At 41.9% G+C, this 24,937-nt stretch overlaps 1 protein-coding gene across 1 annotated transcript in view; it reads left to right on the top strand.

Annotated features, from left to right (window-relative positions):
• Window positions 1–377: 377 nt before the first annotated feature.
• The window catches only part of LOC118366089 (DENN domain-containing protein 2A-like), a 34,816-nt gene continuing 10,256 nt past the window's right edge, over window positions 378–24,937 (top strand). Inside the window, 12 exon segments of the mRNA XM_035748453.2 lie at window positions 378–768; window positions 1,818–1,889; window positions 2,523–3,799; window positions 3,918–3,985; window positions 4,072–4,169; window positions 4,475–4,690; window positions 5,295–5,388; window positions 5,473–5,523; window positions 5,668–5,879; window positions 16,551–16,605; window positions 16,608–16,659; window positions 18,407–18,476. Of these exon segments, the coding sequence (XP_035604346.2) occupies window positions 2,664–3,799; window positions 3,918–3,985; window positions 4,072–4,169; window positions 4,475–4,690; window positions 5,295–5,388; window positions 5,473–5,523; window positions 5,668–5,879; window positions 16,551–16,605; window positions 16,608–16,659; window positions 18,407–18,476 (2,052 nt within the window). The 5' untranslated portion in view covers window positions 378–768; window positions 1,818–1,889; window positions 2,523–2,663.

Below are 24,937 nucleotides of genomic sequence, written 5' to 3' on the forward strand. Positions count from 1 at the left end.
TCCATTCAATTCCCCATTCTCTTGGACTAGCAGTTGTTTACTAACTTAAATCAATAAATTTGGCCTAATCGTCATGTTATGAAATAGTTATGAAGTTGCAGTAAACACAATAAACAGCAGATATAGGTAGAGAAACGGACCAATGGAAACAATGACCTCGGACCAGTAAAGCAAAATCCTTCCTACAGAAATGAACTTCTTGACAGAAAAGTGAATAATCCCTGCACAGTGGATGAATTTATTTGAACCCATTACATTGCAAGTCAACTGAACCTCAGCCAGCTAAAATGTCCAATGATCTAGCTTAAGATAAGAAGTGGTGGAGAGCAACCAGAACTTTCAGTTAGCTGGGAAGGGACCATTGTGTAAGAGTGGGAGGGGTCTGCAGCTATAGTGGGAGAGTGAGTTTAGGAGAAAGGGGTCAGCTATTCCTTTAGGATACATGGCAAATAAAGCATATAGAGGGAAATACTAAATCAGACTACTAAAGCCTTGGAGCTGCGTTGGACTTGATGCAACCTTTGAGATACACTTCTTCATAATAAGCCAAGAGATGTTTTCCACAGTGTGTGAGAGATGATTGATGACTAGTGTTGGAGTCGTGGGAAAGGAGAGGCAGATCTTAGTATGGCAACGTATAGTATTGGAGTTGACCTGCTTGTGATTGAGGAAGTCATGGATAATGATGCTGTTGTATCAAGGGTCACTGATGTGGAAATGAGCTCCTGTTCCACCGGTAGACTCACAAGGTCTGTGCAACAGAGAAAGGTAAGGACGACTAGATGACGATTTGTGCATTGGCTGAGTTTGATAATATTGTATTAATTTCTTGTCCTGTGTCAAAATTGTAGGACCTCTACAAGGCTGATAAACGAGAATAATGTGATGTTATGTATGTCCTGCTGTATATCCAGCAGTATGTGAACCCCTGGTGCTCTTTCAACTTATCTACGACTTACAGCATCAAATCACATTTTATTGGTCACATACACATGGTGGGAGTGTAGCGAAATGCTTGTGCTTCTAGTTCCGAGAGTGCAGTAATATCTAACAAGTAATCCAACAATTCCCCAACAACTACCTAATACACACAAATCTAAAGGGATGAATGAGAATATGAACATACAAACACATGGATGAGCGATGGCCGAGCAGCATAGGCATGGTACAATAAATAGATGGTATAAAATACAGTACATTCATATGATATGAGTGATGTAGGACATGTAAACATTATTCAAGTGGCAGACATGCGGTCTAAAAGGGTCTGCTTGGGAAACTCTACCCAAGATCTTCTCAGAAGCCAGTGAACTGAGAGACAATGCCCTGAGAACTGAGATACAGAGTAGAGTCTCATAGAGTGGTTAAAACATTTCCATTTGCCATTGTGACAGTGACAGGGGTTCAAAAGTATCAGTACTCCCTCTCCAATAGTTATTTGTGACTCAAATGTTTTATTTGTGTGCTGACTTAGACCCTCATGGGATCTGAACTATTTTTGTCATGGTTTTGTATGAGACTTAACTGGCTGTGCAAAATACTGTAGGAAACCAGATGTGAGGAATGAATGAGAGGTGGAAAATCAGTTATAGGATACTATTCTTACACTGATTCAGTCTCACTGGGACAGATGCCTCGACTCTAGATGTCTGGCTAGTGATTTTATGAGCTTCATAGACATATCTGCATGACTAGAACTATGATTAAGGGAATCCAAAATATCTGATCTCTCTCTCTCTCTCTTTTCTGCAGTATCCCTTTGTGTGTAACTGTAATTTGAAACTTGTCTCTATCTTCCTGTCTCTCTCTCTCTACAGGTGTATGCTGAGAATGGAGTCTGCTAGCAGGATGACTGCAGGGCAGGACTGCCTTTACCAAATTGTTAACAAGTGAGTATGATGAGAGTGGGGACCTGTAATGTTGGGGGAATATTTATGGGTCCATTGAAAAAGAAAAGTCACCAAGAAGATCATGGTTACAATGTAAAGTGGTTCCCCTTAAGCCATACTATTCTTTCAACTACTAATACACTTCCCAATTCCAAACCATCAACACACATAAAACTAATTCAGTTTATCTTTAATTAACCACTGTTAAGTTTTTATTTGGGTTCAGAATGCTTATTTAATCTATTTGCTTATTTCCATCTAAAACAAAACAGTTTTAGATGGCTCTGGTCCATGTGGCTCTGGTCCAAGTATGTGTTTGTTTACTGAAGCTCTGTGAGAAGGATATGCTCGGTCACAGGCCTGTCCTCATGACATTTATGCTACCGCCAGACTAAAGACCCTGACTTTCCCATCAATGACTGAACAGACTGGAATGTTCCTTAAATGAGTCCTGTCGTTATTGTCTTTTTATGTTGACTAAATGGAGAATTTGAGGTCTACAATATATTTTAAAGTCTATTTTGCCTGAATTGAAAATTCAAGGTTGTGTTTGAGGTCTAAAAGTTTTAGTTGCCTGTGTTAATATGGTTTTAGTCGCCGTTGTGTTGACTACCATTTGGACTGATATTTCAGACGTGGCCTTCTGAAAGGGGACAGTGCACCTACAGACCCTAACAACAGGCCAGGGCAGTGCCAGGACAGGGAAGGGCAACCAATCTGCCCCTCATCTCCATAAACAACCTAAACAACCTGCTGGAGGTCCCAAGCATAACTATGCAGGCTGAGAGGAACACCTTGGCTGGGGGCAGAACACTCTCCAAACCTCCCCATGCCACCATCAAAGACAAGATCTCAAAGTGGGAAGGAAAGGAGTCTTCCCCATCCCCAACATTAACAACAGCTACAACTACACCCACTCAGAGTATTGTGGAAAGAACTGACTCCTTAATTAAGAGTGATTCCAAACCCACCATTGAGGACTGCGAAAGACCGAAGAACAATGGGAAGGAGAAGATGGAGCATATCTCCCCAACAGTCACTACAGTTCCTATTGGGAAAATAACAGAATCCCTAAAAAAGATTGATTCCCGACCCACCATGGAGCACTGGAGTAGACCAGCCAGCAAGGAGACACAGCAGAACCATGGGAAAGATAATGTAGAATTGGCTGGGAATTCGAGGACTACCTCGCCTGTGGGGCATGTAAAGGACACTACTGTGAAAATAACTGAATCCCTTCAGAAGAAGGATGTCAGACCCTCCGAGGAGCAGCATAAAGGACACTGCAGCAGGCTGGCCAGCAGGGAAAAGCAGCAGAACCTTGGGAAAGCGATCATAGGAAGGGCAGGGGTTTCTCGGCCTACTGTGGAGCCTGTGAAGGAGCAGGTGATGGGGATGCTGAAGAAAGACAACGGTAGGAGACTGGTGGAGCAGAGAGCCGTCTTCACTCTCTTCAAGAAGCTGGAGCAGACCATGAGGGAGGAGAACCCCAGCAACAGTCATCTAGAGCTACCTGGCAACTACTTCTGCCCACCTAGCAGAGATACACATGTAGAGGCCAAGAGAAGAGAGATAGAATCCATTTTAGGAACATTGGATGCTGACGAGATGTTTGGGGAGTCAAGGCAAGGTGGGCAAGAGGGACGAGACCTGCAAAATGTGTACACAGAGCCAGGGTCACCACCGATAAACCCGGTCCCCAAACCCCAGCGCACCTTCCAGCAACGTACCTTTCAGCATCTCTCCAAATTTGAAGCGAGGACCCGCTCATTACCGAGACATGGGAAAGGGCAGAGGAATCTGCCCCCACTGCCTTCCATCTCCCCTCCACCTCTGTCCAACCAGCCTTCCCCCAACATCTACAGGAGACCCAGGACAGACAGACAAAGAGATAGAGACAACCCCAAGAGGTAAAATGGCCATACAGAACAGACAACACTAAATTCACACTAACAGTAATTCATTCACTCTCATATAAACATACACAATATATTCTAAGTATTCCCCCTTTCTTTTGTTCCTTCACAGGAAATCATTTGAGTTTGAGGACATTCCATCATGTCATCCGCCTTATCATCATTATGAAATTATTACAGGTGAAGAATAAAAAAAAACTGATCTAATCACAAATAATAATTTGAACTAAATTCAATTGTGTTTAATTATCTTTGGTCTTCTGCAGACTCTTCCAAGGAGAATCCATATGAGGACATTGAGGTATCCAGTCAGTGCTCATCACAACCTTCTCTACCTTCCTCTCCTGGGTCAGAATGCTCCAAGGTACATAACACTGTCTTAATGATGACATAACAGTCATGACAGTTTGTGTCAGTTTAGCAGATGGGGATCTGTGATGCTCACTCCTCAGCCTGAAGTGTCTCCACATGCGCTGTTGGATAGCCAGCTTTTCAGTGGCATGACTGGGTAAGATGTGTGTTTGCGAGGCAGAGATCTTGGGTTTGAGTCTCATGAGCCAAATCAGGAGGAAGCGGTACTCGCTAAGCAAGCAGTGTGATGTCCTTTACATTATCTTATGACTTACTTTACTTCACAGATTGATCTGATTATTTTTAGTCTCTGTGCAGATCTCCAGGCCTGGTTTCTTCAGACAGAACTCTGGTGGGAGTTGCAGCTTCAAGCTTCCAGATCTGCGTAAGACCAACCATCACCGTAGTGATAGTGGAGGAGTAGCATCTCCCCCCCGGCTCAGCCCCCAGTCCACCCCTCACAGCGCAGATGAGCTGCCCCACTGGCTGTCTGGAGGAGATTCCTATAACCACGCCTGCAGGAGGATACCAATGGTACGAGACTGTGGGGGAATCTCAATAGTCTTAAGTGGCTTCCTCTCCTTCTCCTATACACTGAGTATACCAAACATTAGGAACACATTGCTAATATTGAGTTGCACACCCCCTACCCCCTTTTGCCCTCTGAACAGCCTCAGTTCATCGGGGCATGGACTCTACAAGGTGTCGTAAGCGTTCCACAGGGATGCTGGCCCATGTTGTCTCCAATGCTTCACACAGTTGATACACATGGGAAACTGTTGAGTGTGAAAAACCCAGCAGCATTGCAGTTCTTGACACAAACCGGTGCGCCTGGCACCTACTACCATACCCCGTTCAAAAGGCACTTAAATATTTTGTTTTGCCAATTCACCCTCTGAATGGCACACATAAACAATCCATATATCAATTGTCTCAAGGCTTATTAAACATCCTTCTTTAACCTGTCTCCCCTTTATCTACACTGATTGAAGTGGATTTAACAAGTGACATCAACAAGGGATCATAGCTTTTACCTGGATTCACCTGGTCAGTCTATGTCATGGAAAGGTATTCTTAATGTTTTGTATACTCAGTGTATATCCAATATTGATATTTCTAACATTCATTCTTCCAACAGGATGTGCTTAAAATCAACAGTATCTTTGAGGCTCGTGTTGGAAAGAAACATCTGAGGAGGGTCTATCACATTGCTGAGACCAGCTCAGGGAGAGGTGAGTGCGAGATTCTTTCAACCCCCAAAACATTATTTCAATGCTCTCCATTTTGTAACACTTTTTTTTTCATTTTTGTTGCAGTCACAGATGAAAACACTGACTCAGAAAGTGAGACAGAGGACAGGGCTAAAGGTACAATGTGACCAACTGACATCTTTCACAATTCCATAAAGTGCTTCTGTCAGTATCAAATGAATCTTCCCTTTTTCTACCCCTCTCCTTCATTACCTTTGCTTTTCCTTCCTTTCCTTCCATACCCTCCTTCCCCTCTCACAGCCCATCGGCAGCGCATGTCCTCAGTCCAGTCTATCCTGAGCCAGCCGGGAGAGGGTCAGTACTGTAACAAACACAGCTCTCTGGACCTCACCAGGAATCTGAAGGAGCTACATCAACGCCAGCTCTTTGAGTACTTTCTGGTTGTGGCGCTGCACAGCACCAAGGCTGGCGTCCACTACCTGCCGGAGGTCACACAGCACTTTCCCCTCAAGGTGAGGAGAATGGAGTTTGAACATGGGGCTGCCGTCTTAGAGGCTCCTGCTGTTTTTTTCATTATTTTCTATGCTGATCTTACATTTTTTTGCACATAATGTCTCCGCCATAATTTCCCATGACCGAAAACAGCTTTTGGACATCAGAACAGTGATCAATAACCTCAATTTGGATGAAGATATCTACTTTAACAAGTCGACAGCCCTGGACGTTCTGCTTACTCTGGACCCTGATCCCAGGACTCGAAAGAGGAAGTGGTGGCAAAAAAAGAGGCAAGCTGTAACATAGATGCAGGGAGTCAGGAAGCAGGTGCAGTTATGGAATGATACAAACCAAAAGATACGTCTGACATGGAAACACTAACAATACTACTTGCTGACTGATAACTAAAGGGCGCTAAATAAACTGTAGGTAATGACTGATGACGAGACTCAGGTGTGCGTAAAGATGGGTTGCCAGGACCGGTGGTTATTCAACTGGTGATGTCGAGGGCTGTAGTGGGGAAGCGGGAGTGGACGTGACACAAGTGACGCCGCGTCATACGGAGATTACGTCAGCGAGCATGTAGACCGCGATTAACTCCTTCATTTGTAACAAGTTTCAGTAAATTATTTTTGGTAGCATTTTTAAGTTAAAGATTTTTTTTCAACCTGTTGCGACGAGCAATCCCGTATCCGGGATCCTATTTATAGCCTCAAGCTCATTACCATAACGCAACGTTAACTATTCATGTAAATCGCAAATTAAATGAAATAAATATATTTGCTCTCAAGCTTAGCCTTTTGTTAACAACATTTACATTTAAGTCATTTAGCAGACGCTCTTATCCAGAGCGACTTACAAACAACACTGTCATCTCAGATTTTCAAAATATGCTTTTGAACCATAGCTAAACAAGCATTTGTGTAAGAGTATTGATAGCCTAGCATAGCATTTAACCTTAGCATTCAGCATGCAACATTTTCACAAAAACAAGAAAAGCATTCAAATAAAATAATTTACCTTTGAAGAACTTCGGATGTTTTCAATGAGGAGACTCTCAGTTAGATAGCAAATGTTCAGTTTTTCCAAAAATATTATTTGTGTAGGACAAATCGCTCTGTTTTGTTCGTCACGTTTGGGTAAGAAAAACCCAGAAAATTAAGTCATTACAACGCAAACTTTTTTCCAAATTAACTCCATAATATCGACAGAAACATGGCAAACGTTGTTTAGAATCAATCCCCAAGGTGTTTTTCACATATCTATCGATGATAAATCATTCGTGGCAGTTTGGTTTCTCTTCTGAAGAAAATGGAACGCGCATGGACCTGGAGATTACGCAATAATTTCGACGGAGGACACCGGGCGGACACCTGGTAAATGTAGTCTCTTATGGTCAATCTTCCAATTTATATGCCTACAAATACGTCACAATGCTGCAGACACCTTGGGGAAACGACAGAAAGTGCAGGCTCATTCCTGGCGCATTCACAGCCATATAAGGAGACATTGGAACACAGGGCATTCATAATCTGGACCATTTCCTGTATTGAAATTTCATCTTGGTTTCGCCTGTAGCATTTGTTCTGGGGCACTCACAGATAATATCTTTGCATAAATGCGTAAAACTACGTAACAATGCTGTAGACACCTTGGGAATACAGAGAAAAAGTAATCTGGTTGATAGCCCATTCACTGCTCAATAGGGACGCATTGGAACGCAGCGCTTTCAAAACGTGAGGCACTTCCGGATTGGATTTTTCTCAGGCTTTCGCCTGCAATATCAGTTCTGTTATACTCACAGACAATATTTTTACAGTTTTGGAAACTTTAGAGTTTTCCATCCTAAGCTGTCAATTATATGCATATTCTAGCATCTTGTCCTGTCAAAATATCCGAAAGCTCACATGTTCAAGAAGGCATTTCTGCCCAAAAAATGCATTTTGATAAGAAAAAGATGTTTTACGTAAAACGACTTTCCTGTGAAGTTGTGACTTGTGACATACATCTAGTTTCCTGAATTGGGTCACATATGAACTATTTTGACCTAAATCGCTTTTGTTTTAAAGATGAGTATGAGATGAGCGTGAGTGTTTTGTTGTCGAATGTGCAATCTCGATTAGCTCTGCTAGTGACTATCCTATCAACGGGACCTGAAAAACTGTAAGGTCCCCTGTTTCTCGGAGTTGCTGGTATTTCTATGCATCCTCAAGACCAGATGGCAGACTTGGGTAAGGGGAGAGGGGAGGGGTGTGTCTCATGGTTAACAACAGCTGGTGCGTGATGTCCAATGTTAAGTCTTGAGTTTTTGCTTGCATGAGTTAGAATACCTCATGATAAGCTGCAGACCATACTATCTACCAAGAGTTTTCATCTGTATTTTTCATAGCTGTCTATTTGCCACCACAAACCGATGCAGGCACTAAGACCACACTAGACAAGCTGTATAGGGCCGTAAGCAAACAAGAAAATGCACAGAGATGACATTTCTCATGGCCGGTCATTTTAATGCAGGACAACTGAAATATATTATTATTATTATTATCCGTTTTACCTCATATTTACCAGCATGTCACCTGTGCAGCTAGAGGCGACAAACTCTAGATCACAGAAATGCATACAAGACTCTCCCTCGCCCTCCCTTTGGCAAATCAGACCATAGCTCGATCCTCCTGATTCCTGCTTACAAGCAAAACACTCAAACAGGAGGTAATGTGTTTGCCTCGAAGCGGCGTAGTTCAATACGGAAGTGGTCTGACAAATCAGATGTTAAATTACAGGACTCTTTCGCTATAGCACAGACTGGAATATGTTCTGAGATTTACAACATCAGTCACCAGCTTCATAAATAAGTGCATCGACATCGTCATCCCCATTGTGACTGTCCGTACATAACCCAACCAAAAGCCATGGATTACAGCGAACATTAGCACTAAGCTAAAGGCTAGAGCTTCCAATTTCAAGGAGCGAGACATTAATCAAGACGCTTATAAGAAATCCCACAACGACCACCGGCGAGCCATAAAACAGGCAAGGCGCCATTACAGGACCAAGATCGAATCCTACTACGCTGACTCTGATGCTCATTGGATTGTGGCCATGAAATGCTTTGAAAGGCCGGTCATGGCTCACATCAACACCATCATCCCAGACACCCTGGACCCACTCCAATTTGTGCACTGCCCCAACAGTGATGAGGGGTGGTAGTTTGACCGTGGACCCATAGCGGATGCAGGCAATGAGGCAGTGATCTCTGAGATCCTGACTGAAAACAGCAGATCAAAGATGATCTCTATTGCACTCCACATTGCCCTTACCCACCTGGACAAAAGGGAATACCTACGTAAGAATGCTGTTCTTTGACTACATCTCAGCATTCAACACCATGGACCCTTCCAAGCTCATCATGCTCTGAACACCTTCCTGTGCAACTGAATCCTGGACTTCCTGACGGGCCACACTCAGGCAGTGCGGGTAGGAAACAACAGATCCGCCACATTGACCAACACGGGGTCCTCAGGGGTGGGTGCTTAGTCCTTTCCTGTTCTCCCTGTTCTCCCAGGGCTGCGTGGCCATGCACAACTCCAACACCATCATCAAGTTTACTGATGACACGACGGTGGTAAGACTGATAACCGATGAGGCATTCTATAGGGAGAAGGTCAGAGAGCTGGCAGTGTGGTGCCAGGACAACCTCTCCCTCAACATCAGCAAGACAACAGAGCTGATCGTGGACTCCAGAAAACGAACGACGGTGCGAGCACGCCCCCATCCACATCGAAGGGGCTGTAGTGAAGGGAGTCGAGAGCTTCAAGTTCCTCTGTGTCCACATCACTGAGGAATTAACATAGTACACATACACCCCACTCAGTTGTGAAGAGTGCACACAGCACCTCTTTTCCCTCAGGAAACTAAAAAGATTTGGCATGGGTCCTGAGATCTTCAAAAGGTTCTACAGCAGCAACATTGAGAGAATCCTGACTGGTTGCTTCACTGCCTGGTACGGCAATTGTTTGGCTTCCGACCGCAGGGCACTACAGAGGGTAGTGCGTACGGCCCAGTACATCACTGGGGCTAAGCTGCCTGCCATCCAGGACCTCTACACCAGGCGGTGTCAGAGGAAGGCCCTAAAATTTATCAAAGACCCCAGCCACCCCAGTCATAGACTGTTCTCTCTACTACCGCATGGCAAGCGGTACCGGAGTGCCAAGTCTAGGACACAAAGGCTTCTCAACAGTTTTTACCCTCAAGCCATAAGACTCCTGAACAGGTAATCAAATGGCTACCCGGACTATTTGCATTGTGTTCCCCTCCAACCCCTCTTTTATGCTGCTGCTACTCTCTGTTTATCATATATGCATAGTCACTTTAACTATACATTCATGTACATACTACCTCAATTGGCCCGACCAACCAGTGCTCCCGCACATTGGCTTACCTCAATCAGTCTGACTAACTGGTGTTTGTATGTAGCCTAGCTGTTTTTATAGCCTCGCTACTGTTATTTTTCAGTCTTTTACTCTTTTTACTGTTTTATTTCTTTACTTACCTATTGTTCGCCTAATACTTTTTTGCACTATTTAGAGCCTGTATGTAAGCATAAGGTCTACCTACACCTGTTGTTTTTGGCGCACGTGACAAATTAACTTTGATTTGATAGGCTCAATCAAGCTAGTTGTCTTCACTACTTTCTTATGTCATTCTCGCTGGCTCAAAGTTTAAAACGTGTTGATAGGGGACAGAATGCGGTCGGACCATCAAATAATTGAAATTTACATCACTCTTACAGATTTTCCACATTGGTGAGGATATTGGAAATGTAATCAAAGGCTGTTGGATGACAACTTGTTTTTAACCAGGACAGAATAGTTTATAACTGACTTTCCCAACATAGCATAGATACAGCAGATCCCATTATTGTATGGGACACTTTCAAATGTGTCTTTAGAGGCCATGCAATTCAATACTCATCTTTAAAACAAAAGCCATTTAGGTCAAAAGAGTTCATATTAACAATGGAAATAGTACAGATAGATAGCAAAAAAACTGTCCCATAGAGACACAGAACAATTTAGAGGAAAAACAAACAGAACTGGAGGAACTTATTCAAGAAGACTGGATGGAATATGGGGAAAATTGCACCAAATATTTTTTTATCTTGAACATATTAAGCATGCTACCAAAAATAATTTACTTAAACAAATGACCCATGATTCACCAAACGATTTTATTGAAAGAGGACGCACTGTACTTTAATAAGTGTGATCACATCTGGCCGTGATTCATAAAGGTAATGTCATGTTTGGGAATCATGAGTGGCGCAGCGGTCTGCATCTCAGTGCTTCAGACGTCAATACAGACACCCTGGTTTGATTCCAGGCTGCATCACAACCGGCCGTGATTTGAGTCCCATAGGGCAGCGTACAATTGGCCCAGCGTCGTCCAGGTTTGGCCGGGGTAGGCCGTCATTGCAAATAAAGAATTTGTTCTTAACTGACTTGCCTAGTTAAATGAAGGTTAAAAAAGTTAATTGTAAAGATTTCTTTCCATTAATACAGCTGTTAATTAACAACTGTACAGAAAGACTAATTTGAAAGCCACATTTCAGAGGAGGAACTTATTGATGCAATTATAGCCTTTAATTATTATTATAAACTCCAGGGCTGGATGGCATTCCAGTTGAGGAATACCAAATATTTGTTGATATACTCAGAGGACCGTTATTAGCATGTTTTAACCACTCCTATAAAAGTTTTACATTATCAGATACTCAATAAGAAGGTCTGATTCTTGTTACTGAAACATGATCCAGGTGACCCAGGTGGTAATATAAAGATCCAGTCCATTAAAAAAATTGGAGGCCCATACACTTCAGTGTTGACATGCAGAAATTCTAGCAAAATGCATAGCGCATAGAATTTAAAAGGTATTCTTGGATATTATTAAACCTAATCAGACAAGTTTTTTTTACATGGACAATACATTAGAGATAATATAGGACAAGTACTGGAATCAATAGAACACTATTGAAAATCTGGGTAACCGGGCCTGGTATTCATAGCTGACTAAGAAAAGTATTTTGATAAAGTACGACTGGCATTTTTATATAAATGCCGGGACATTTCAATTTTGGAGAATCTCTTACACAATGGGTTAAAGTTATGTTAGGAACCCTATGTGTAAAATAGTAAATAATGACTACTTCTCAGAAAGTATTAAACTGTCAAGAGGAGTAAAACAAGGTTGTTCACATTGGCAAATGTATAGCCATCGAAATTTTTGCTATTGAAATCAGATCCATCAATAAATCAGGAGCTAGAAATCCAGGGCTTAAAAACAAAGGTGTCATTGTAGGCTGATGATTCATGTTTTCTTTTACATCCACAATTTGAATCCCTCCATGGACTCATAGAGGATCTAGATGATGTTTCTTACTGCTCTGGATTAGAACTAAATTAACTAAATTATGATATACACTATATTACATACAGTCATATCAGTTTTTTTTATTATGTGAGCAAAAAATATTCAATTTTATTTTGGAATGTCAAGTCAAACCAAATTAAAAATATATAATGAATATTAATTCGGAGGGCAGAAATGATTCAATATTAAAGCAGTCATACAAAAGCAGTACTTTAATCCAAACGGGTTCTCTAGCATATTAATAAGAATGGCTCACCCTGTGTTCAAGAATGGCCTTTTCTCTTTATTCAGATTCAAACCTCTCACTTTCGCATATTTGAAAATGAAATCATCTCCAAAATATTGTTATTTTTAAACAAGCCATACAAGTTGGTTACAATTTCAGGTTAATACACTATAAAAGACAGAACATATATTACAACAAATATTATTGTTTAACTCAAATATACTAATTGATTAAAAAAACATTATTTGAAAATATAATACATTAAAATAGTATAATCTTTGTAAATTATATAATAAATAGGACTGAAGTTAAGTCACATATTCATGTGCATGTACACCCAATATGGTCCCCCTGTTGATGATGCTTATTATGTATTATGGTTGAATCAAAAGATGACATGTAATAAAAATTTAATTAAATTGGAAAGAATTAAATATATATGTGAAATTAAATTAAGAACATCTTCTGGCTCGGGTCTATTTCCACCTGAATGATGTGCCCAAAGTAAACTGCCTGTTGCTCAGGCCCTGAAGCCAGGATATGCATATAATTGGTACCATTGGAAAGAAAACACTCTGAAGTTTGTAGAAATGTTAAAATAATGTAGGAGACTATAACACAATAGATATGGTAGGTGAAAATCCAAAGAAAAACCATCAGGATAGTTTTTTGAGAGCCCATGCATGCTCTTCCATTGTAACATATAGGTAAAAAAATAATCTAGCTCCCACTATGCAATTCCTATGGCTTCCACTGGGTGTCAGTAGTCTTTGTTCAAGGTTTCAGGCTAGTTTCTTCCAAAAAGAGTAAGAAATGTGAGTTTTACTACAGGGACACAGACTTGGAAATTCGTGTATGCGTGTGCGATGAAGAGGACATGCACCTGCTGACATTGTTTTCCTATTGAATATATTTCTTTCAGTATGAAATATTATAGTTTAGTTACATTTTATTGTACCTGAGGATTAGGTAGAAATGTATTTGACTTGATTTAACAAAGTTTAGCGGTAGCTTTCTGGATTCATTGTTGAACGAGTGGACTACTCAAATCGATGACGCCAACTAAACAGACTTTTGGGACATAAAGAAGGATTTTATCTAACAAAACGGCACTACATGTAGCTGGGACCCTTTGAATGACAAATCAGAGGAAGATTTTCAAAAAGTAAGTGAATATTTAATCGCTATTTGTGAATTTATGAAACCTGTTCCTTGGACAAATATTTTGATGTGGGGCACCGTCCTCAAACAATCACATGGCATGCTTTCCCTGTAAAGCCTACTGTAAATCGGACAGTGTAGTTAAATTGACAAGAATTTAAGCTTTTAACCAATATAGGACACTTCTATGTACGTAAAATGTTTAATATCCATAATTCTTTTGGATTATTTATTTTAATCGCGCTCCTTCCAGTTTCATCGGAATTTGTCCCGCTAGCCTTAAACAATAATGTATGTCGACGCTATTATTTTTATACAATATCCAGTTGCGATTTTAGCATGTACATCTTGGTGGGGCAAACAAAAAAAATATTTTTAGATGCATGCCAGCAAAGCCACTATACAACACAACACTAAACAATACATTAATTGCACTATAACAATGACAAATGGTACACAAACTGGTAAGGCCTACATAAAGCTGTCCCAACAGCAGAGTTTTATTTTCAGCTCCATGGAGTGAATCCTTACCACTGCTACACCTGGCCATTAGCGAAGCCTTGTCTGGCAGCAAACAGTTAATTCAGCCTCATTTCCTGCTTAAAAAAACATAGCTGAGACTGTATAGCTGACTGGCTTAAACAAATGTGGTTTCTACTGACAATTGAGATGTACAAACTATGGTATAAAGGGAGTCATTGTAAATACGAAGTTGTTCTTATTAACTGACTTGCCTAGTTAAATAAAGGTTAAATAAAAATACAAAAAAGTTGAAAGTCCGTGTTGCCCAGCAACAGCCCCAAAATATCACTGCTCTAGAGGAGATCTGCATGGAGGAATGGGCCAAAATACCAGCAACAGTGTGTGAAAACCTTGTGAAGACTTACAGAAAACGTTTGACCTCTGTCATTGCCAACAAAGGGTATTTTCACAAAGTATTGAGAAACTTTTGTTATTGACCAAATACTTATTTTCCACCATAATTTGCAAATAAATTCATAAAAAATCCTACAATGTGATTTTCTGGAATTTTTTCTTCTCATTTTGTCTATCATAGTTGAAGTGTACCTATGATGAAAATTACAGGCCTCTCATCTTTTTAAGTGGGATAACTTGCACAATTGGTGGCTGACTAAATACTTTTTGCCCCACTGTACACTTAGTATTCATTTCCTAGCTACAGTATACATATCTCCCTGGCATATTACATCATTTATGCATCAGCATACAAGACATTTGTGGACTCACCTTGTTGTGCTGTGCTCACTTGAACAGCATGGCAGTCGTAGGCAAATTTTGTCCTCAAACTTTGTCATCAAAGTCTGGCATTCTCTGGACTTATGGTGATTTAAAGACAACTGGGAACTCTGGGAAAAAACAAGGTTGAATCATGACGTCAGTGCACTTCAGGTCGGAGCTCTAGAAAGAGGCCCGAGTTCCTGACTTGGAATTCCAAGTTGGATGACCGTTCAAAAAGTATTCAGAGTTGTCTTGAATTCACTGAAGTCTGAGATTTCCCAGTTCAGAGTTTCCAGTTGTTTTGAACACGGCAGAAGTCATGCTGAATTGCCAGCATGGCCATTCTATTCAAACTTTTCTGGCCCATGGTGTTGAATGTTCATCCTTTTAAGCTTGGAAAGGAGACCCTTAAACCCAGACTTGGACCACACAACCACTCCACTGAATAGCAGGCTAGTGATTGCTTTGCAATGCTTGCAGTTAGCAAATGATTCCTTCCAAGCCACTCATTGTTGAATTTGCAAATTCCAATATGTTGTTTGTGTAATGTTTACGTCCAATGGCCGATGAACACCGATATGTTTTATCTATAATTTCTCTTCGTATGACAAGAATTGAAAAGGATATGCCAGTAGATTGTCAATGTGATTTTTGACAATGACTGCTTGTCTAGCTTGCTAGCTAAGTCCAATCAAAGCTATGGTAGATATAGCGTGATTTGACGTCATTTTATCTGTTGCCAATGAGCCTTCTTGGATGGGCACTTCTAATGTAACTCTATTGCAGCACCCAAGGGGCTTGAATTTTGAGCTCACCGTAGATTTTGCGTTGATGTAGTGTGCCCATGAGTGACAAAACACTGAGCCAATGATGGCGCAACTAGAGAACATTACTAACCTCTATGCTCAGTATTTTCCGTTGGCTGCCCCACCACCATAGAAAGCACTGAGCTGGGCTGAACACCTGCATTTTGGAGCTGCCTTACTCAAAAAAGCAAAAAAGAGACTTGATTTGTATGCGACTTTATTAACTCAATAATTTTTTGTTTTTACATTGTTTGCAAACTGATATTTGACAGTTATTATTAACCAAATTAAATGCAAATATGCAACAAAAATATATATTATTATTATATATACGGTCAAAAGTTTTAGAACACCTACTCATTCAAAGGTTTTTCAGGTTTATTCTATATCTTTATCTTAACTCTGTATTGTTGGAAAAGGACCAATAAGTAAGGCTTTCACTGTTAGACTACAGCTATTGTTTTACGAAGCGTGTGTCAAATAGAATGTGATTTGATTTGAGTGCCTGGACAGAAAATGTGTTCTGACCAAGCCCCTTCTCCTTTTCGATTTGCAGATATAAAATTATGCTGCACAGAAATTGCACTTTGGGGAGTATAAGATTTTTGTGAATTTTAAAGTGACAGGATAGTTAGCAATCTGTTGATGGTTCCACTTAACCTTCCAATTGTCTTAGCATTGGGTAATTCTCTGAGATCTGCAATGGGTCTTCAGGAAAGTGTTTAGATGTTAAAGGCTAAGTGTTGATTTGGGTCGGGATTAGACTCGGTGTTTGATGGATTTCGTATTTTGACCCAGACTTATGATGTTTTGTCCTGCTCTTTCTGCAGCTGGAGCGGAGCTTCAAGTTCATGAAGGAGACAGAGGATCAGCTAAGGATCATCCCCATTTCTGTTTCCCTGATGCTAAGGACTTGAAGCCAGTAGAGAACTACCCCAGGTCAGCAGGATCACACTCATAATGCACTAATCTAATATAGCGTATATGTCTTTGTAATCATACACAGTTCTAATGTTTGAGAAAAGCACTTTATAGATAGAATGTATTTAGCTATTTATTATGGATCTGTACCATACTTTACTCTTATTAACCTCGTGAACCAAAATACTGACCTTGGAGACTGTGGCCCAGTAAACATTACCCCATTGGGCCTATGTCGGTATTCAGTGGGCAAGGTGGGTACGGGCTAGCCCACAGCAATCCAACAACGTTGCAAAACACTAAGCCCACACCAGCCCCAAATGGGCTAGCCCACAACAAGCCCAACACAGGCTAGCCTACACCAGCCAAACAAAGGTTATCCAACACCCATCCCACATCAGCGCAACATGGGCTAGCCTACACCAATCCCAAATCAGCCCAACACAGGCTAGCCTACACCAGCCCAATACGTGCTAGCCTACACCAGCCCAACACAGGCTAGCCAACACCAGCCCAACACCAGCCCAACACAGGCTAGCCAACACCAGCCCAACACAGGCTAGCCAACACCAGCCCAACACAGGCTAGCCTACAACAGCCCAACACAGGCTAGCCCATGCCAAGCCTTCAACAGCCCAACACATTTTAGCCCACACCAGCCCAACACAGGCTAGCCCACTACAGCTCAACACAGGCTAGCCCACTACAGCCCAACACAGGCCAGCCCACACCAAGCCCAATAGGGGCTAGCCCACACCAAGTGGCTCATTTCAATACTTGTCAGGCATGGTTAGCACACAATTATTTTCGGGGAAATTTATAGTACCTGTCCTGTGAAAATCTCACTTTTTAAAAGTTCATATTATGTTAACTCATAACAAAATAATGTTGTTGACTCATCCTATACATCCTATGTATTTGTGGCCAAAGCATACATTGGAGGAGGGAAAAAAACACTTAAAAGATCTTAAACTTGTATCTCAAAGAGACCAATTAAAAATGCTTGCCATTTCGTCATAGATTAGCTGGCCAATCAGTGGTCTACTCACAGAAAAGCTGCTTTTCAACATACTTAATTTTAATTTATTTCACTCATATTGTAATTAATTATTGGCCATATTTCATAAAAATCTTTAAACACTGAACAGTGACTTTGTGTTCTGTTGTGTGATGAGACATTTTTGGGGGATCTTGTGCACTGCCAATGATGAGGTCTATAAAATTACATAAATAAGTGCCAAATGTGATATATGAGAAACTTAACAGTTTCTCTTGTAAAAATATATTTTGAAAGAAACATCTTGGTCATCCATGATCCCTTAAATACCTTTACGTTTTGACAATTATGCAATTTATGCATTGAAATACATTTTAATTAATTATAAATAAATATATTCCTATGAAATTGCAACAGTGTATCGGCCCAATATAGGCAGCTTACATGGGGCCAATATTTCTGTCTGCAATGGGCCCACATCATTCTAATATGGACATGTTTGCTGGGAAAGGACAGGCTTATTTCAGGCAAAATGAGGGCTGCCCTCACCAGATATGGGCTGCCCACATTGGGTCACACTGGGCCAATGCCTTGGGGGCCAACGTGGAGCTGTTGAGCAAAGGCAAATTGGCCCAATATGGGGAGTCAGCATGGGGACAATATGTTTGCCTGCATTGGGCCCACATTATACCAATTACAACATGTTGTCTGGGGGGTTTATATCACAATCCTATATACATACATTTATTGTATTTTATTTTTCCACAGTGAAATGTTCTCTTTTGTTTTGACTGGCGAAGATGGAAGCAGGAGGTTTGGATACTGTCGTCGTCTACTGGTACATTTTGCATGTATTCCTTCAGTACACATATACACTACTTGCCCAAAAGTGTGTGGACACCAGCTCATTGAACATCTCATTCCAAAATCATGGGCATTAATATGGAGTTGGTCTGCCCTTCCACTTTTCTGGAAAGGCTTTCCACTAGATGTTGGAACATTGCTGCGGGAACTTGCTTCTATTTAGCTACAAGAGCATTATTGAGGTTGGGAACTGATGTTGGGCGATTAGGCCTGGGTCGCAGTGCATTTCGGGCAGGTAGCGTTCTCCTGGCATCCGCCAAACCCAGATTTGTCAGTCAGACTGCCAGACAGTGAAGCGTGAATCATCAATCAGAGAACGCGTTTCCACTGCTCCATAGTCCAATGGTGCTTTGCACCACTCCAGCCGACGCTTGGCATTGTCCACTGTGATATTAGGCTTGCTCGGCCATGGAAACCCATTTCATGAAGTTCCCGACAAACAGTTATTGTGCTTATGATGCTTCCAGAAAAAGTTTGGAACTTGGTAGTGAGTGTAATAACAGATGATTTTTATGCGCCACGTGCTTCAGCACTCGGTGATCCAATTCTATGAGCTTGTGTGGCCTACCACTTTGTGGCTGAGCTGGTGTTGCTCCTAGACATCTCCATTTCACAATAACAGCACTTACAGTTGACCGGGGAAGCTCTAGCAGAAATTTAATGAACTGACTTGTTGGAAAGGTGGCATCCTATGATGGTGCCACAATGAAAGTTACTCAGCTCTTCAGGCCATTTTACTGTCAATGTTTGTCTATGGAGATTGCATGGCGTGTGCTCAATTTGATACACCTGTCAGTGATGGGTGTGGCTGCAATAGCCAAATCCACTCATTTGAAGGGGTGTCAACATACTTTGTGTATATCTATAGTGTACCATACAGACAGACAACCACTTCCTGTCGGTGACTGTCTGTCTATGATGTCAGCTGAGTAAATAACCATGATACTGCAAATAGAGATGGACTGGTGGGAAACAGTTATTCCCTGAGATGGATTCAATGGAAATATGTGTGTGTATGTGTGCGCTTATGCATGTGCTTTACTGTGTGTATAGTGTTGTAGATGCTTGTGTGTTATTTTTGTGAAAACATCCTCAGTCTCTTTCACCCTGCTGAAAAAAACAGCATAGGCCAGCATACATTTCAAGCTGGTCAGTGCTGAGTCTATGCTGGTTAGTGCTGTTCAGATGCTGGTCAAGCTGGTCTGATCAGCATGGTCTAGCTGGTTATGCTGGTTATGTGAGCAAAACAAGACAAAACACATGGAAAATTAAAAGTGGATGGCTAGAAGACCGGCGACGCCAACCGCCGAGCTCCGCCCGAACAAGGAGAGGACCCGACTTCGTCGGAAGTTGTGACACTGACATCAGAGTGCTCAGCTGAACACTGTTGAACACTGTCAGCTGAACACTGTCAGCTGAACACAAACACTTGGTTTGTTACTTTAACTAAATGATAACCCATCTTTGTTAAACATAAATTCCAAACTTGTTTTTGCACAGATTCCTCAACACGGTTAGCTTTTTACAGCTAGGACCGCTATTTATTTTCCCAGAATCCTGCTTGAAGGACAGGTTAAAGCCTGCTTGAAAGAGCCACTAAGCTGCTAACATTAGCGATCAAGCTAACAAAGTTAGTCCCAGATGAGTTTTCCAATGGAGCCCTCTTTTTCTGGAGAGGTAAACAAATGGTTAAAGCGCTGTAGGAGCTGTATCTACTACGCTTTGTTTTGGGATAAACTGGATCACTCAGAGTTCCAATGCAGAAATTGTTTGCTTGCTGAGGATTATAGGCTTGAAGGTGGCTTCCCTGATCACGCAGGTAACGTATGGTGGAATGTTTACCTTTTCTATACCGATGGCTGGACGGTGTTCACATGTTGGATGAATCTCTGTCTTGACATTTGGCATTATCCAACTGGCCGGTGTTGCCCGGAGTTTGTTCGCCAGGGGAGCCATCTCCTGCCCCCCCCAATCTGATAGTGGAGGCAAAGGAGCACAGCAAGAGGAGCATGGCAATCAACGATGGTCGTCCCATGTCACGAGCCGCGGAGACCGATTCAGTGACCAGCAGAGGATTCAAACAACAAATAGTTTCGCCGGCCTGGAGCCTGATCTTCCTGTGTCTGTGTCTGTGGCCGATGTGCCTACTCCTTCCCCTACGATTTTGAAGTCGACATCGGCAACCTTCCATTCCTGCTCTGGATCGAGTGGGGCTTCTCCATCTGTCGGAGGCCTGCACCATCCTGTGAAGTGCGGGAGTGGGCGGATATCCTCGTCCTTCTTGCAAGCCGTGATTTAGGGCAGCTCCATGGTAAGAAATGTGACTGCTCCTGGTGCAAAAACAATGTCCTATCCCAGAGCTCAAGTAAATAACATTACTAAGCACTCCCGAATGTACTACGCCAGGACATGGACATAGATTCTATCGTAGTCCATGTGGATTTAATGACATTATGAAAGGCAACTCTGAACAGTTGAAACTGGATTTCAAAGAGTTGATTGACTCTCTGCTAGACACTAATAAAATACCCACAATGCTTTAGCAGGATTCTTTCTCTTCACAACTGGCTACGTGATTATTGCAGCTCAAGGGGTGTAACTTATGTTGACAATTTCGTTACCTTTTGGGGGGAAAAAACACGTTTTATAAGGAGGATGGGATCCACCCAAATCATGTGTGTTCCTGGATCCTTTCACAGCATTAATAGGCTGCGTTGAGACTGACTTATCTATGACCCAACCACAGCTCATTTAATCCCTGCCATTGTTTCGCGAAGCTGTCATAATGACTAGCACTATGTAGTACTCCCATAGTCTGTTCTGGACTTGTGGACTGAAGAGACCTCTGGTGCCATGTCTTGTAAGGTATGCATGGGTGTCTGAGCTGTGTGCTAGTCGTTTAAACAGACAGCTCTGTGTAGTGTAGTCAATTTCTTTTTTTTCTTCTTTTTTTTTGCAATTTCCCTAAGTCCCTCTTTGTGGCACCTGACCATATGACTGAACAGTAGTACAGGTGCAACACAACTAGAGCCTGTAGAACCTGCCTTGCTGATAGTGCTGTTAAGAAGTTAGAGAAGTGCTTTATTATGGACATACTTCTCCTTGGCAGCAGCTAATGGGAATCCATAATAAATACAAAACCCCCACATTTGTGAAAGGAAGAATGTCAGGATGACAATTCTTTATTGTGGCAAATCTGCCATATTCTGTTCTCCAAACTTCCCGTGGTGATGCCGTCAGATGACACGATCAGAAATAACTTTTCTGCAGGCAGAGTTGGCCCTCATGATACAATACTTCTTTAGAAATGCAGATAATGTGGTTTCTTCCAGCATGTCCCAGCTGCTTGTGAATGCGCTGTAGGAATCTTTCTCTCTGAATGAAACTAATGAGTAATAGACCACCCAATGCAGCTCTGACCTTCTGTTTCTACTTCGACTGACTGTACTTGGGAGTCACCAGCAGAGGTCAGAATTTAGTATTTTTTATTTTCCTTCTGAGCAATAGAAGAGTATCTCTGAGTTTAAGAAACCAAGCAACTGAGGCTTTGAGACATAGTTAATCAGTCGATTAGTTGCGCTCTGAGTCCTATACAACAACATTCACCGTCAGGCCCCTTTTAATCTCTGGATCATCTGACGGGATTGAATGGGGGTCCAAAGCAGGCTTTGGCCTTTCCTCCTCTGATTTTAAGAGAAAGTCTGGGCCCTCTATCCATATTTTACAAGCCAGAAAGCTGTCAGCCTACAACCCTCTGGAAGCCTCATAAGCAGGATTCTACTTGATGCTGATATATCTCCACTAAGACACTTTTGCGGCTTCTCTTAAGGCTGCTACTTGGTTAGACACAAAGTTGTGAAATCGTCTCTTCTCACTTTCAATGTCCAAAACTTTGACTGTCCCAGTTGAAGTGACAACTATTTGCTCAACATTCTGTCGACTTGAACCGCCAACACAGCAGCCGTGAGAATGGTAGTCTGCTTCAAGGGAGCAATTCGCTTTTCCCAGCATGAATGAAAGATGTACCGGTTTCTTGTTAATCCTGCTGAAAAAAACAGCATAGGCTGGTGAACAGTCTCTGTTGTGTTTTGCTGGTGACCATAGGGGTATACTATGTACTGGGTTTGAGGAGTTAGTGGTAACTTTTTTGTCAGTGCTGAGTTCAATTAAGGATAACTGGTCATACGAAAGTGGCTCACCTTTTAGCCAGGTAAATTTCTATGACAACAAATCCTTCAGAACTAAGCTGGTTGCTAACTCAATGCTAACTCAATTTATCCTAAATAAAGTGTCTGGGCCACAAGTTGAGGATTTTTGTCATATTATTTGACTGTGGCGCTATGCTATTCAGCAGTTGCTGATGACAATTATACCGCTTAAGGGATGGGTAGCGTCAAGAAGTTAATGCAACCACTGTGTCAGATTTCAAAAAGGCTTTACAGCGAAAGCACACTTTACGATTATGTTAGGTCAGCTCCTATCCACAGAAACCCATACCACCATTTTCCAACCAAGAAGAGTGTCACAAAAGTCAGAAATAGCATTAAAATGAATCACTTACCTTTGATAATCTTCATCTGCTGGCACTCCAAGGTTTCCATGTTAGACAACAAATGTTCGTTTTGTTCGATAAAGTTCATCTTTATGTCCAAATACCTCCGTTTTGTTGGTGCATGGTGGCACAATTCATGCTCTCAAAGACACAATGCACGCTCTCAAAACCAATACGAAAATTTAAAAAAGTACAATAAAAGATGTTTAAAATCAATCCTCTGGTTGTTTTTGTCATTAATAATAATAATAATAATATTTCAACCGGACAAAAGCTTCGTCAATGGAAAAGGTAAACAAGAAATACGCGCTCCCAATCACATGCTTGGTTCATGTCTGGAAATTTCGACTGTCCTCTTATTGAAAGCGGTGTATCTCCCTCATTTTTCAGAGTAAAAGCCTGAAACAATGCCTAAAGACTGATCATATGTTGAGGAAGCCATAGCGATCGTGAACTGGGTCCTAAGTCTTTGTATGGTGGATAGGCTTTCAATGGAAAAACAGCCTTTCAAAATAATAGTACTTCCTGGTTGGATTTTCCTCGGGTTTTCGCCCGCCATATCAGTTCTGTTATACTCACATATATTATTTGAACAGTTTTGGAAACTTTTGAGTGTTTTCTATCCAAATCTAATAATTATATATATGCATACCCTAGCTTATGGGCCTGAGTAGCAGGCAGTTTAATTTGGGCATATCAATGGTCATACTTGCGCCATTAAGACTCTTGACCATTGCTATTTAAACTTCCGGAATGCTTAGAAGGCCTTCACCCGCCCTTCTTTCGGCAAATCTGACCACGACTCCATCTTGCTCCTCCCGTCCTATATGCAGGAACTCAAACGGGAAGTCCCCGTGCTTCGTGCTATTCAACGATGGTCTTACCAATCGGAATCCACGCTTCAGGATTGTTTTGATCACATGGTCTGGGACATGTTCAGAGTAACTTGCGAAAAGAATCTAGACGCATACACGGATACGGTGACTGAGTTCATAAGGAAGTGTATAGAAGATGTAGTACCCACTGTGACTATTAACACCTACCCTAACCAGAAACTGTGGTTAGATGGTAGCATTCGCACGGAACTGAAAGCGAGAACCACCACATTTAACCAGGGCAAGGCGACTGGTAATATGGCAGAATATAAACAGAGTAGTTATTCACTCCACAAGGGAAACAAGCTAAATGTCAGTATAGAGAAATTCAACCATATTCGCAATTCAACAGCTCCGACACGAAAAGTGTGTGGCAGGGACTACAGACAATCACGGACTACGAAAGGAAAACCAGACACTCCGCCGAGACCGCCCTCTTGCTTCCGGACAGGCTAAACACATTCTTTGCACGCTTTGAGGATAACACAGTGCCACTGACGCAGCCTGCTACCAAGGACTGTGGGCTCTCCTTCTCCGTGGCAGACGTGAGTAAAACATTTAAACGTGTTAACCCTCGCAAGGCTGCCGGGCCCAGACGGCATCCCCAGCCGCGTCCTTCGAGCATGCGCAGACCAGCTGTCTGGTTTGTTTACGGGCATATTCAATCTGTCCCTATCCCAGTCTGCTGTCCCTACATGTTTCAAGATGGTCACCATTGTTCCTGTACCCTAGAAGGCAAAGGTAACTGAATTTAATGACTATCGCCCCATAGCACTCACCTCTGTCATCATGAAATGCTTTGAGAGACTAGTCAAGGATCATATCAACTCTACCTTACCTGCCACCCTAGACCCACTTCAATTTGCCGCCCCAATAGATCCACAGACGATGCAATCAGCATCGCTCTGCACACTGCCCAACACATCTGGACAAGATGAATACCTATGTAAGAATGCTGTTCATTGACTACAGCTCAGAATTCAACACCATAGTACCCTCAACTCATCA

This window comes from Oncorhynchus keta, chromosome 33 (assembly GCF_023373465.1).
Source record: "Oncorhynchus keta strain PuntledgeMale-10-30-2019 chromosome 33, Oket_V2, whole genome shotgun sequence".
Lineage (NCBI taxonomy): Eukaryota > Metazoa > Chordata > Actinopteri > Salmoniformes > Salmonidae > Oncorhynchus > Oncorhynchus keta.